Below are 15,473 nucleotides of genomic sequence, written 5' to 3'. Positions count from 1 at the left end.
GGCAGAACCAAGCATTATCTAGACCGTGAAGGTGTCTCATTACTTCCTAATCGTTAAAGTGGCCTTTTTATTGTAATCATGTCCATTCACAGGATGTCAGAGTTGGGAGCTCTTTTTTCTGGAATCTCAGTATTGCACCTTCCATAAATCTGAAGTGGTAGTCAGAATCAACCTTGTGTTAATATGAAAGATTAACTCCAGGGTCCATAGAGCAGGAGATTGTTCTTCCTGCCCCCTCCCTTCTGCTTACCTCCAATGCTTCCCCAAAGAGAAATTGTGGCATACTTTGGATGTCTGCAGCACTGTCTAAGTATATATTCGCTGCAGAGTTCAGGTTAGAGAGAGAAATGTTTTTTGTTTTTATTATCTGGTGTCAACAGGAAAGAAGACTTTGAAATTTTCAGTAACTGAGCCACCTGGAAATGGTATCTCAGAAGCATACAAGTGAAAAAGTGTAACTCCATTTGCCAATATCAGAGCTCGTTTCCTCAGAACTGAAGTGACTTCATGGGCAGAAAGATCTTACGCCTCACACAAAGAAATCTGTGAAGCAGCCGGTCATCTGTCCATACTACCTTCAACTTCTACAAGCTGGACATCAGTCATAATTTGATGCTGCTTTTGGTAGTCAGGTGCTCCTTGCTGTAGCATCCCAGTAATTATTAGGAAAGGGTTATCCCTTTTGCCTCTATACATAACTGTATATAGTGGGCCCCATCCCTTCCCTCAAGGGGACACAGCTATGAAAATCCTAGTGTCATAGATTTGACAACCTCATTACAATAAGAACAGGGAAATGTATTTGTGCCTTACCTGAAAATTTCCTTTGTTGGAGTAATGAGATCCACAGATCCAACCTATCCTGAATGGGCTGTTAATTAGGAAAAGATTTGGGATTATTAACAGGCACTCAAAGTTTGTTATTCATTGAATTCCTTGCTTTGCAGGAGTATTGTTCTATGTAGTCTGAATGCTTTTGTTCTTACTGATATAGTGATTAATTCTCCTAGACTATGGAAGTGTCTTAAATGGCAATGTCTCACATGTGGAGTCACATCTCCCCTGCCTCTGATTGACGGGTTTGCTCTGCGCCAAGGCTGCATAGAGCAGAGACCTAATATCATGGGTGTGTGGACATCATTACTCCAAGAAGGGAAATTTTTAAGCTAGGTGTGGATATATTTTCCTATTATCAGTTAACTGAAGTTTGATATTTCGGATTTAGAGCCCCATTTGTGTGCTTTTTTTCCTTACCACAAAAGCAGCTATGGAATGATCACTAAGACCTTGCAAACTAGAGAAAACTCAATGACTTTTATACTATTCTCAGTAGTTCTCATATTTTAAAGTCCCTTTGTTTGTGAAACACTAGAACTTTCGCAGCAAAGGTCTTGAAGACTTTAGAGCTGAGACCTTTCTCAGATGCCACCATGTCTAGTTTGATTACTTAAGAAACATGCAATATACACAAATGTTATTTCTTTTAGTATATCAGAACCTCTTATGACACCAAGCTGGACCAGTTGTTACATCTGATGGTGAAAGAATGGCAGATGGAGCTGCCAAAGTTAGTGATCTCTGTTCATGGAGGCATCCAAAACTTCAAGCTTCCTTCTAAGGTCAAGCAGGTTTTCAGCAAAGGATTGGTCAAAGCTGCTGAGACTACAGGAGCATGGATAATAACAGAAGGCATCAACAGTGGTAATTTTTTTTTATCAATCTGCCTCTTCATTTAATACCTGATTTTTGTTTTTCTCATGATATGCACAGATTTGAGGGCGATACCGTGTATTTATGTAATGCAATAATTTGGGGGGAATTTATAACGCAAAATAAGAAACTATAATTTGAAAATAAAAGAGGACAGATATTTTCAGGGTATAGTAGACATGGGTGTGACATAAGGCTACTTCAGTTTTGACCAGCATTCTTAATCTTTTCTGTTTAAAAAAAAAAAAAAAAAAAAGAGAGAGAGAGAGAGACCTGGTCATGTTATGCACTAAATAAGAAGCAAATTGCAGACCAATTGGAGCTGACTAGAAAGCTTGCTTTAGAATGGACTTTGAACTAGTTTAGTAAAATGTTTAGAACACTAATACTGTATCAACTGTGATTTATTTTGGTCAAGTGTTTGTTTTGAACAAAATTTCATTTATTTAGATTTCATTCAGCTTTATAGTTTTAAATTATGGTGATCTGTTAACCTACCTGAGAATGCACTGAAACTCCCTAAAGATTCCCTTTTTACATTCCTCAAGTACTGAAATAATCTTGTTTCTTTAGTTTTATTTAGTGAGGTGATCTCACTTAGGGACCATTCTGATTTGATACATCAAGGAAGATTTGCATCTCAGGGAAGCTTGCAAGTGACCTATTCTGCTCTGCTATAGTGCAATATCCCATAATGGAAATGGTGATAATTAGAATATAAAATCTATGGAAGGGACTTTTACAGTTAGCTTGGTCAAAATTGTTCAAACACGTTGTAGGTGCATAGATTTCAGCCAATGAGTTGTTTGCAGGCTATTTACAATGGACCAGATCTTCAGCTAGTGATATCAGCATAGCTCCCTGAACATCAGCAATCTTGATATACACCAGTTGAGGGTCAGACCTAAGGGCTTGTCAGCACAGGGACATTCAGGCAAATTAATCCAGATTAACATGAAGTGTGAATTTGAAGTGGATTACTTAAACAACATTGAATCCCTGTTTGGAATGAACCATAGGAGGGTTAGGAATACCAACAGAGTGAATTGATGATGTTTATACTCGCATACCTTTTTTTATAGCAAGTTTCCAGTGTTAAGTGTGGGTGCTCATCACTGACTGATATTCAACATACTGTGGTCATACAGTTTTGAAAATACTGTTTCCGTGTGTATTAGACTACACACTGAAGTTGGAAGGGGTAATACACAATAAAAAAAGATGCATTAGTTCTCTTAGCTATTCTATAATTCAAAAATCAGAAAAGGTCATTGCCAAAGGTATTTTTTTATATTAAAATATATCTTAATTGGTGTTGCTTGTAATAACCATTTGCAAATTTAAAAGTGAAATATTTCCTTACCAGTTTTTTTCTTTTTTTACTGAAGTTATTATGGTATTGTAAAGTTTCTCATGAATGCAAGGCTGCTGATTTGCTATGTAAGACTTTTATAAAATGATAGGTTTTTTCTGGGTGAAAATATTTAAAAAAAAAATGTCAAAAATTGGGGCACATCAACTTTGATATCCATTCAAAGTTATTTAAATAGTTAAAAATTAAAAAAATTAGATTTAATACTTTTAAAAAGTAAATCCTAAAGAAGATATCCATTTTGGCCTCATTTCTGAAAACACTTATGCTTAACATTATGTATGTGAATGGTCCTGTTGGTTATACACCTGTGTAACATTAAGCAAGAGCCAGTTTGGAAGAATGGTACACTTTATTATTGTCTTAATTAATTAAATCTCACTATTCTTATAATCCATATGAAGTATATCAATACAATGTATAATTATACTTACATTTGAAATAACTACAGAGTAAAATAGGTGATGGAAATATTTGTAAGTGTTGGTCACAGTTTTGTAGCAGGAACCCAAATGTAGAATAATAGTGGTGATGATCTGTTTAGGAGTGTCCAGGCATGTGGGGGATGCATTGAAAGCTCATGCCTCTCAATATCTGAGAAAAATCTGTGCCATTGGAATCCCTCCTTGGGGTGTCATTGAGAACCAGAGGGACCTGATTGGAAAAGATGTGAGTAACTTTTTGTTCAGACAAGTACAAGAGTTCGTCAGCTTTCTTATACACTACAGTGGAAATCAACAAGTGGATCTTAATTTTTGACACACAGGAACATAATTATCTTAATTCCTATATGTTACTTAGTAGAATTATATTGCATGCTATGGTACCACTTTTTGATTTTAGAATAATTTTCTCTTTTTTAGGCATTTTGCATTCTTTTCTGGGTGCTTTTTAAAAATAGACAATTAACTGAAACCTAAAATATATATTTGTGTGTAAAAATAGATAATTGTACAAATGAAATGTTTGTTATGCCCCAAAACACGTAATTTACATACATAATTGACATTTTTCATGCGCACTTGCTGGTTTCTATGTGTGTAAAAATATATGTGGGCACTTGGCCCTTAGGGACAAACTCATCTTTGTATATAGTAACTCCACTGACTTCAATGGAATTGCATCCAGGGATGAATGTATCATTTAGTGTTTAAACTACCACAAAGGGCAGCACACTAAAACTTATCAACGTACTAAGGGGTAGAAAACTGAGTCTGATATTAGATTTTTTGTATAATACTATTCATTTCAATTTTTGTTGTTGTTAAGAGGTAAACCAAAACCAATGTTTAACTATCATAATTAGAGCTGATTGAACATTAGAATTTTTATCCTGTGGGAAATTCTGATATTTTATCATTTGTTTTTGTTCTGAAGCTGATTGAGAAATTTGACATATAGAAATTTTCATGGATGGAAAGTTCTGAAAAATGTTTAATCAGAAAAGTCTAAACATTTTGTTTCAATATTTTTGATCAATGTGCAACATTTCAACATCCCCGTGTCAGAATGTTTCATTTAGGGTTGGTTTGACATTAAACTGTGTCAATCCGAGAGGGTGCCTCAGGGCAGTTGTAGTTCAGGTGCCTCATGCACTGTTTGCCCCTATCGGCCGGACTTCTGAACTAGACTACCTCTCCCCATAACAATTACAATACTACCTCTCCCCATAATAATAATAATGCCTTAACAGTGCTGAAGTTACCATTAAGATTTTGTGCTAGAGAGCAAGTTTAATTAAATTGGGGTATGTATTTTGTTTCAGTATCTATTGGAGATGGAGCTATCACTAAGAAAAGTTTTTGTGTTCATTTCCTAAGGTTTTTTCTATATAGGGTTGATGTACCTCAGTGGGTTGATCCCAAGGGTCAAAGAGAGAAGAAGAGGGGATGCCCATGGCTGAAATATGAAACACCTGTAGTTTGGTGTGTAACGCTATAATTTACAAATTAGAGTAGTCCTTAATTACAAATACAAGTTAAGTTACAAGATATTTTCTCATTGTGTGAATTAAGTAAACCAGTTCTTTTTGGAAAAAAAACCTATTAAATGTGGATGCCTTAACATCCCATTGGATAGAGGGTTTGAACCCTTATCCCTCAGTTTAAATCTCTATCACTTGATATATAAGAGTAATTGCTAGAGTCTACTTAGCTCAGCCACTAGAGGACAATTTGACACTAACTTGTTCTGTGGGTTACACAACTGTTTGCCAGATAGCTGGATCTCAGGAATGCTGGGCTGTATCCCTGGCTCTCAGATGATTTAGTGGTGAGATAGGATAACCAAAGCACCTTCATTATGAAAGTCAGTGTGGCTGAGTAGCTAAAATGTGAACTGAAATTATAGTTCTGGGTTCTGTGCCTACAGTGCCCTTGTATAACTTCTCTTAACTTATTTGTAAAATGAGTTGGCAGCTCATATCAGATTGGGATTCATAACTGATATTGTGTTAATCTGCAGATGAAGAGCAATATGTGGTGCAAAGCACAGAGCACTATAGTTTTCTTGCAAAGTGATTCCAAAAAAAAGGGAGAGAATCCTGTAAAAAAAATTGTAAGAAAGGACTCATTTTGGAACTAATATTTTTTCTGTCTGAAGACAGTTTTAATCAAAACACCACAAAAAATTCAAACAGTGCTTAAAGTTTACTTTGGAAGTTTTGTTTTTACCATTTTATTGAGATTTTTCCAAAAAAACGGACATTTCTGACAACTTTAACTATGGGGTTCTAATCAGTGACTCCATAATAATGATATCTTTCATTCACTATATGTTCCACAGATGTGAAGGTTTACTATTTTTAAAGATTTCCATTCTTCTTTTAGAATTCAGAGTGTAAAGATGGCCATAAATGAATGAATTAATACATAATCTGGAATCATGAATGTATTCTCTAAAGCAATCCTAGGATGGCATAGCTGACTTTCACAATATAGGGCCAGGTGGTAATACTTTTACTCACATTTGATAGTTTCTTAATCTTCAGATTGATTTCAGTGGGACCTCACATGGAGTAAGGTACTTTTTAGGGAGAGTAAATCTACCCCAATCTGGTCCATAATGAGGCCAAGCAGCAGTACACAGAAAAAATAATTTTGGACATTTGGACATTTGGATCTTCCAGATCTTGGTTCCAGGATACTTTCCACTGGAGTTTCCATGCATGCTGAGAGGATAGACCAGTTGTAGTCCCGTACAGGAGAATTTTCCTTTAACTGTGGGAGAAACTTTTAGAAGTTTACAATGTAACAATGAAGTATATAAAACTCAGGTCACATGCCAGGTGACTTTATTTCAGCCTACTTTCATTTTCCCAGGTAGTTTGCCTATATCAGACTCTCAGCAATCCTCTTAGCAAGCTGAGCACCCTCAACAGCATGCACTCCCATTTCATACTGGCAGATGATGGGACAGTGGGCAAATATGGCAATGAGATGACACTCAGGAGGAATCTGGAGAAATACTTATCCCTTCAGAAAATACACACCAGTGAGTATTACGATGTCAAATTTATCACAGTCTGAAATGGTTATTAAGATGCTTAATACTTCCTGTGATATGCTGGGTATCTTCAACTTCCGTGGATTTCAGGGGTAGTGGAGGTGGCTCCGCATCTTGGAGGATCAAGCCATAAATACTCAGAAAAAAAAAAAACAGGAAAGGAATAAATGTTTCAAAAATCACTAGTGACGTTGGCTGCCTCCATTTTTTGAATTTCCATTTTGGTACTTTTATTAGGGGTCTGATTTCCACACACTGAAAATCAGACCCATTTTAAGGTCTGTCAAATTGGACACCCAAAAACTGAAAATGTTGGTCTGTAGTTCTAGAAATCCAAAGCAGAGCATGTTCTGGTTCATAAACTTTTTGTGACAGCACTGGAAACGTTCTCAGTTATTTGCCAGACATGTGAAAAGTGAAAAGATTGTCAAATTCAAAGAACCGTGTCCATGTTTTGCAATCTCTCTGTGCAACTCTTCTGTATTGCACAACTGTCATTTCTGTAAATGGCAAACAGTGCAATAACTGGTTGTGAAAGAGGAATTGACAAAATGTCAATCTTTTGTGTCTGTGAAACAAGCAAAAGGTAAGTTTTGCAACTTTCATTTCCATTGTGGAATTGTTTGCACATGTAATACCTCAGTTATGTGTTAGTTCAGGAAACCATAAACTATGTATTTATAGCCTGTGTTAAGTTATTGTATTTATAAACTTATTTTCATGTAATAAGACCAACCAGCATTGATGATTTATGGAAAGCTTGATACTGGTCTAATGATTAAATCCCAGGATATGTTAGAAAGAAACACCCATTAGGTCAATTAAATCCTTGCTTTTTTTTTTTTTTTTTTTAAACCTACTCTCCTCTTATCAGCATAGAAACATATACAAGAATCTCTTGAAGCCATTCATGTTTTTTGTTTTCTGTTCAGTTTTAGATTAAAAAAAAAAAAGTAACTATTGGGTATTAGGTTTTCATTTGCTGTGTCCATTTTTGTTTACGGTATTATTACTCAACTGCCGCTATTTCAAATGATTAAAATCACCTCTTCCCAAAATACATACCATAAAGACCATTAAAAAACATAAGCACCCAGTTGCTCCTGAGTGTGTGAGCAAATATTTATATGCACATTTGCTTTTTCTATGCATGTACAAATTTTGCAGGCATAACTCTCAGAAACTGCTATTGCAGGCCATGCAAGAGAAGGGAAGACTTCGTGTGCCCCTTTTCCTTCCCCATGCCCAGGCCAGCTTACAATCTTTCCCAAAGATTCTCAATAATCTTTTGTCATAATGGCAGAGTTCCTTTGAGACTCAGCCCTGAAATGCCTAAAGCAAGGTGAAAGAGATAAAGGCATTATTTTGTTTTGTTTTGTTTTGATTAAGACATCTCTCTCATGGTTCCTGTGAGAATTTTTTTGTAGGTACAGATTGACAGACCTATGTTTATGATATGTGCTGTGGAAGTGATAATTTTACTGAGAGTAACTGGTTTTGTGTGGTTTGAAACAGGAATGGGCCAAGGTGTACCGGTGGTTGGGCTAGTAGTGGAAGGAGGCCCCAACGTGATCCTAATGGTTTGGGAGTACGTGAGGAATACCCCTGCTGTCCCTGTAGTGGTCTGTGAGGGCACTGGCAGAGCTGCAGATCTGCTGGCTTTTATTCACAAACACACAGCAGATACAGGGTGAGTAGCTGCAGGCTGTACCACCTTAAAAATATTGTAAGGTGGTAGTGAAAAAACCTATCTCCAAATCAAAGACAGTTGTTGGAAATGTAGTGAAGTAGTCTGTGCCAGGAACTCCAGAGTTCTGATACCACTTCTCGTGACACACTCCCTCCACCCCCTCCACACCTGGGAGATAGGTCTGGGGCTTGTGTTAGGGTTTTAGATGGAAGGTCTCCCTATGCCAAGGTTCAGTTTCTAGGCGCTACATCTCTTTGGGCTAGTGTTAGGGTTCTAGGAGGTAGGTCTCCCCAGCCAGAGTTAGGGTTCTATAAGGCAGTGTCCTGGGACTTGCTTTAGTGTTCTGGGAGATAGATCTCTTGGGGCTAGGGTTAGGGCTTTGGATGGTAGGTCTCCCTTTGCCAGGGTTAGGGTTCTGGGATGTAGGTTTCCAGGGGCTAAGGCTAGGGTTCTAGGAGGTAGCTTTCCTAGAGTTAGGGTTAGGATTCTAGGACATAGGTCTTCTTTGCCTAGGGGTAGGATTCTAAGAGGTAGGCCTCCTGGGGATAGGATTAGGGTTGTTGGAGGTAGGTCTCCTAGAGCCCTGGTTTGGGTTGTGGTAAGTGGGTGTCCCCTTGCCAGGATTAGGGTTCTAGGAGTTACGAATCCCTGTTCCATGGTTATAGTTGTAAGAGGCAGGTCTTCTAGGGCTATGGGTTTATTGGGTTATAGGAGGTGGGTGTTCCCTTGCTAGGTTCAGGGTTCTTGGACATAAGTCTCTTGGGGCTAGGGTTAGGGTTCTAGGAATTTGGTCTTCTTGGTCTAGAGGGTCAGGGTTTTTGACGGTAAGTCTTCTGGGGCTAGGATTACAGTTTTTAAAGTTGGGTCTCCAGTGGCTATTGTTAATGTTTGAGGAGGTAGGTCTTGCTGTGCAGCGTTAGGTTTGTAGGATGTATGTTTTCTGGGGCTAGGGTTAAGGTTTTAAGAAGTAGATTTCCCCATGTGGTGGTAGGGTTCTGGGCATTATGTCTCCTTAGTCTAGGGTTAGACTCTCAATACTTTTCAATTCTAACAACCTGGGGCACACACCTTCTTGGGGGTGCCATCTACCATCCCTGTCCCTCATCTGCCATCTGTCCCCAATCGTGAGCCTACTTTTGGGGCCCCTTTTGGCCCCAGCACTAAACCTATATGTTGCCTCAACTAGCCCTAACTATAAACCTTGCCTGGGGCCGCCAGTCAAGGCCCAAAACTAGGCCCAACCCCAGCTCAGGGCCAGCAATGCACCTCAAATCTAAATAAATGTGGACATTTTTTTAATGAAATTTGTTTTCATGGGCAAATCGGCTTTTTATAAATAAAAAAACATTAATGGAAAATTGTCCATTTTTGAAAAATTTCATGGACTTATTCATAATGTCAGTATTTAAAAAGTTTTAATATATATTTGTTCTATATCTCTCTTTGATATTGTTTGTTAGCTTTTTAGAGTATAATTTTTGGCATTGGGTTTTCAGATTTTTGGTAACTTATTTTTTAATATCTTTTCACCCCTCCTTTTCATAGTCTATCTTTCCTATTTTTTTCCATTATTTTTCTTGCCATTAAAAAAAATCAATCAATTACTGGAAAATAAAAGAAAGAAAAAAGATGGAAAAAATAACAAGGAAAAAATAAATGGAAAACAATACATGGAAAGTACAATAATAAGCAACTTAAATTATTTTCACAAAATTTAATTAAAAATTGCCAAAAGCAAGTTTGAAATCTCAGATTTTCATGAAATTGTTTTATTTTTTACCATCTCTGTTCATAATACTTTTCAAACGAATTAGCTTTGCCATTGTTTACATTTACATTGGTTCATAACATTTAAATACCGTATTAAACAAATATTTAATACTGTATATTGGTTACGCCCAGTCTTTTTTCTGCATAGGTGGTGCTGTGAAAGGTGAAGGCAATATGTTACTGAAGACAAAGTACGCATTGCTGTATTCACTAATCTACTCTTTTTTCACAAATTTCTTCTGTTGCTGGAGTAACATCTGAGAAAGAGATCAGTGATATGAGTACTCAATGGTACAATTTATTCTTGTCTATGTATTTGTTCCTCAGAGATTTGCAGCCTCAGCTGAAGGAAGAGATATCAGTAATGATTCAGAACACCTTTAATTTTGGGCAGAAACAGTCCCTTCATCTATTTCAAATGTTGATGGAGTGCATGGAGCACAGAGAATCTGTGAGTATGATGGATTGTTGATTTGTATTAGGATCTCTTTCATTTGCTGTAGAACTATGATCCTTTTGTTGTTTATTAAATATATTGGCCTGAGCACCGAGGCTATAGTAATAATATCATCTCTGATATAAAGATAGCAGGCCAAAGTTTGTCCTCAGTTACCCCTGTCCAGTCTGATTGGTGTTAATGGATGTTTCATAAATAGTTCCTCTCCCAAACTGACTTTTCCCAGCCCTTTTATGAGACCCAGGTGTTTTGGGCTGTTACCTGAGCCCAATTAGTCCAGCCCCCTTAGACTGAGAAGCAGCTAATTCTGGCACAGGCGGGCTGATTGCACAGGGCTGGCTAGCAAGACCCAGGCCTCCTGGCCCTTAAAGAGGCAGACCACTCTGTTACACATCACCCTTTCTAGAACCTTGCCTGGCCCCAGGGGAAGTTCTGCCATTTATAGCCGTATGTCAAGCCCGAACAGGCTATTTTCTTGGCTGCCATCCCTCCAGCTGTTCTCTTAGCTGCTAACTTTCAAGATCAGTTGATCTTTTTTCCCAGCATACTCTCTCCATGTTGGAGATCTGGAGACAAATCCCTCCATGTCATCTTCCAGCATCATTACTTGAAATTCCAAGCACTGTTTTCCCTCTGCTAGCTCCCTTTTGTCTTTCAGAGCCTGCTACCTGGCTTTCTCCAAGGCAGCCAATTCCACATGGTGATTCTCCTTCCCCAATGAGGCAGTCAGCTCCTGCTCCTGCTTTACGGCTTGTACCACAATGCTCACATAGGAAGAGTGTATCTCTGCCAGGTCTATTTTTAACTGATCCCTTTCCAGGAGTGTGTCCTGCAACTTCTTTCATTGTCTCTCTGCTACAGAGATTAGGCCCTTCGTGGGCTCACCCTCCAGTACTGCATTGGTCCTACCTCCGCCATATCAGTCACTGCCCTGATTGCAGCATCCCTTGCTCCTCCAGTCTCTGCGTTTGCCCCGTTATCATCACAGCGTTTCTCTGTATTCAGAGCCCTGAATGTTTTCTCCAGAACTGGTACCTGCTGGGGAAGGGCAAAAACTTGGTTCTCCAGATTCCTTCTTAGGTCAGCTGCTTTTTCAAGCGATTCCTTTCTGCCTCTAGCTGCCTTAACGGGGTCTTAGGTCTCAGCTTCTGCAGCTTTTCACTCCTGCTCCCTATTCCTGCGCTCCTAATTGTCCCCTTGCTACAATCCTCCTCCTCACAGTTCAATTTCTTAGTGGGACAGAGCCTTTTAATATCTTCTCTTTCCCCACATGAAAAACATATCACCACTCCTTGGGACTTACCCTTTTTCCTCTTCAAGATTAAAACCATCCTTACGTGCTCCACTTTTCCACACCTGAAGCATACCAGAGCATTTCTCCCTGCCCGGTGCTGGGGTACTTCCAGCCACTGTTGCTTTTGTTGGCCCTCCAACAACTGCAGGAGGATTGTCTGTGTCTGCTTGTTCTGTGTCACCAGCAGGTGGAGGCTGTCTTTCACTCCTTCTCCTATTGCTAAAAGGGGTTCACCAGGCCCTTCCATACAGTAGTTTGGCAAGGTAGATGTTCCTCAGCCAAAGAAGGTGTCTGTATCTCTCTGCTACATAATCTTTCCTTGATGGGAGGGGGTGTCATGAATCTACTTCTAGTACCAAGTTGTCATAGGCCATGCCTGCCCTAGAGCACCCATGATGGTGAGCATGGCAATCCCTGCCTCAATTTCCCCTCACAAGGGTTTTTATTTTTCTCTCTCCTGGGGATTCACATGGCTAACCTCTCCTGCTGGATCACTCTCGGAGTTCAATTTCCTTTTGGGGTGACAGAAGTCCAAAGTAACAAGATGTTTTTCTGTCTCACCTGTGCTCCCCTTCAGCCCACCCTCCAGGTTTCTGGGCAACATTTAAGGATACTTCTCCACTGCAGTTAGACACCCACAGGTGGTCTATGCCAGCTGACTCAGACTCAGGGGTGTTTAATTGTGGTGTAGACATTTGGGCTCAGGCTAGAGGGTGAGGTCTGGGACCATGTGATTCCCAGAGCTTGGGTTCTAGCCCAGACATCTGCACCACAATTAAACAGCTCCTTAGCCCAAGTCCTGTGAGCCTGAGTCAGCTGGGATAGGCCAGCCGCAGACTTTCAATTGCCGTGTTAGATGTACCCTAAGTGTCTGTGCTCTGGGAGAAAGTGCTGACTCCCAGACTTTTCCCTGGAATCCTTCCAGACCCTACTTCAGGGCCTTCCACATGAGCCCAACTTATTCCCTGCGGTTCTTCTCTCAAACTGAGTTTTCTCAGCCCATCTGGGGGCCCACCTGCTTCAGGCTGACACCAATTAGTTTAGCCACCTTGGGCTGGAAAGTAGCTAATTCTGGTCCAAGAGGGCCTGATTGAACAGGGCGGCTAGCCCCAGGATGCTTGTCCCCTAAAGGGGCAGGCCACCCTACTACAGAGTTTCAAGATCTTCCACTGTGTGAGAAGCAAGTCTATAGGCGTCATTATGTGAATCTGTATGTCTCAGCCTTCAAAGCCAGCCAAAAAGAGTGAGATTCAGTGTTACATTGTTAGAAAGATGTTGCTGTGCATGTTGATTTCCTTGTGTTACAAGTCTATGGGTGTCTACGCTGTAATTAGATACCCACGGCTGGCCCGTTCCTGCTGACTCAGGCATGCAGGGCTCCGGCTAAAGGGCTATTTCATTGCAGTGTAGATGTTCGGGTTCAGGCTGCAGCCTGAGTTCTGGGACTCTCCTACCTCACAGCGTCCTAGAGTCTGAGCCCGAACATCTACGCTACAGTGAAACAGCCCAACAAGCCCGACCCCCCTGTGAACCCGAGTCAGCTGGCATGGGCCAGCCCTGGGTTTTTAGTTGCAATGTAAACATACCCTAAATGGTACATTTTTAATCTGGTGCACAAGGAGATACATTCATGTATAGATCCCTTTGTTAATGTTGCTGAGAGCTGTGCAACTTATTTCACTGCACACTAGGTCAAGAATGAACCCCATATGTTTCTCTGAAAGGGCTTTTCCACCACCCAAACCCAATAACATACTTTTGCAACACTGACAGATAACCATATTTGATGCAGAGTCAGAGGAGCAGCACGACATTGATTTGGCAATCCTGACAGCACTCCTGAAAGGTACTTATCTAACAATGCTTCTGTTTTCCTATGACATACAGAGGAAAAGGAGCTAATGCATGGAAGTTAATGGAGCCTTTTCTTGTTTTCTAGGTACAAATATGTCTGCATCAGATCAGCTAAATTTGGCATTGGCATGGAATAGACTGGACATTGCCAAGAAACATATATTGGTTTGTGGACAGGACTGGAAGGTACTTTTACATTTTATTTTCTAGCATGTGTTTGGTTTTTTACAGTGACGCTTTTTAATTCTCTTTGTGTTTTCATGATTGCTTTGCGTCTCTCAGACTCCGTCTGATGAGTAACTTAAAGTTTGAGTTCAGACACCTATCTGGTGGTGTGAGCATCTTTAGTATTTGGAAATGAGAAGTTTTCATACAGGGCATTCAACATGGAATGCTCACACTAAGTTTTGCTCCTGACTTCTCTTTCCGCTCCTAACTTCTGTTCATTTCAATAGAAGTTAGGAGCCTACCTCCTTTTCAGCACTCAGCCCTCAGAGTCTTCAGTGATGAGTGGGGTATACAAATCTATATAAGTTTTATCCATCCATCCAAAGGAGAAAGGTTTCTTGTACATCATCTGAAATATCCATATTTTCCTCTAGCAATCTTTTCCCTATCTCATCAGACATGCTGCTGAATATCACTCTCTCTGGATTCTGCCACAGCTGTCACTGGGCTGGCCAGTCAAAGTTGCTATACTGTGATTGGTGGCACAGGGCACTCTTTTCTCCAGGGGATGGATGAGCTGTCTCTGCTTCTCTTCTAGCCTCTGATAGTTTGGCGGTCATAGGGCCAAGATTGGGACCTAAACACTGAATCCCTACATGGCATTACCAGGAAAGGCATATTTTTTATTGGTGGTGGGGGGCGGGGGGGGAGGAGAGAGAGAAAAGAACACACTGTTGCAGTTTCAGCACCTTTGCCTCCTCACGCCTTGGTCTTCCTTGAGGGCACCCACTTAAGGTTTTAGGCTTCCCAGCAATCACTTCTCTAGGGGCAGAGACTCGTGTCTCTCTCCCTTCAGACCAAGGGTTTAGGCTTACAGTCTCTCTGCACATTACTGCAGTTTTCCACCACATCTGACCAGGGTCTGGCACCTGTGGTTAACTCTGTCTCTAGGGATTATAAGACCATACGCCAGTTGCCAACCAGCCTTCCCAAAGCAAACTGCATTATTCTTAAGGCAAAAGCATTATAGAGAAAACATAAAAAAAAAACAGTAAAAGAACCTACTACACACATGCTAAAAGTTTACCAGAGGTCATCCCTTCTCTAACACAGAACTCTGGTAGGTGTCAGTCCTTCAAACAAGTTTGATGATATCAATAAAATGTTCTGGTTTCTTACAAAGGTGACTCATTTTTTGCGCTAATGTTTTTCTGGTTACAGACACAAATCTTTCAACATAAACAGTTCTAGTAGGAGCAGGAATAGCTTTATAACTGGTCTTTCTATTCATTTTGCCTTCTTTTTTTCTTCTGTCTACATCTATTTTCTAGCTACTTTCTGGCCTTTCTATCAGATCTTTGGATTCTCCGTAAGTGAAAAATTTACAGGGACATTGTCAAGGTGGCACATTCAGACCAACACGACAGTATGTTGGTTTTTTCCAAAACAAATGGTTAGACGTTCTTAAAAAATGTGAATAGCCCAACATAAATTAGTTACTTTCAATAACACACCATTGTATGGTAACACAGGAGAAGAAACAGTAGAATTAAAAAAATAGATTTCATTTTCAAACTGTTATAGTATTATTTGTTAATAGAACACAAACATAAAAAGCTCCCAGCAACTTAAAAATAAGAAAAGGCATATACAC

General features: G+C 39.8%; 1 protein-coding gene across 1 annotated transcript in view; it reads left to right on the top strand.

Annotated features, from left to right (window-relative positions):
• The window catches only part of TRPM6 (transient receptor potential cation channel subfamily M member 6), a 155,547-nt gene that overhangs the window by 52,862 nt on the left and 87,212 nt on the right, over positions 1-15,473 (top strand). The window contains exons 5-11 of the mRNA XM_067569200.1: positions 1,488-1,701; positions 3,627-3,751; positions 6,403-6,574; positions 8,102-8,276; positions 10,374-10,497; positions 13,571-13,643; positions 13,737-13,837. Coding sequence (XP_067425301.1) covers positions 1,488-1,701; positions 3,627-3,751; positions 6,403-6,574; positions 8,102-8,276; positions 10,374-10,497; positions 13,571-13,643; positions 13,737-13,837 — 984 coding nt within the window. The remainder of the gene's footprint in view (positions 1-1,487; positions 1,702-3,626; positions 3,752-6,402; positions 6,575-8,101; positions 8,277-10,373; positions 10,498-13,570; positions 13,644-13,736; positions 13,838-15,473) is intronic.

This window comes from Emydura macquarii, unplaced genomic scaffold (assembly GCF_026122565.2).
Source record: "Emydura macquarii macquarii isolate MOO-44397 ecotype Brisbane River unplaced genomic scaffold, CSIRO-AGI_Emac_v2 contig_2897, whole genome shotgun sequence".
NCBI classification, from domain to species: domain Eukaryota; kingdom Metazoa; phylum Chordata; order Testudines; family Chelidae; genus Emydura; species Emydura macquarii.
This window is presented reverse-complemented; position numbering and strand designations above follow the sequence as displayed.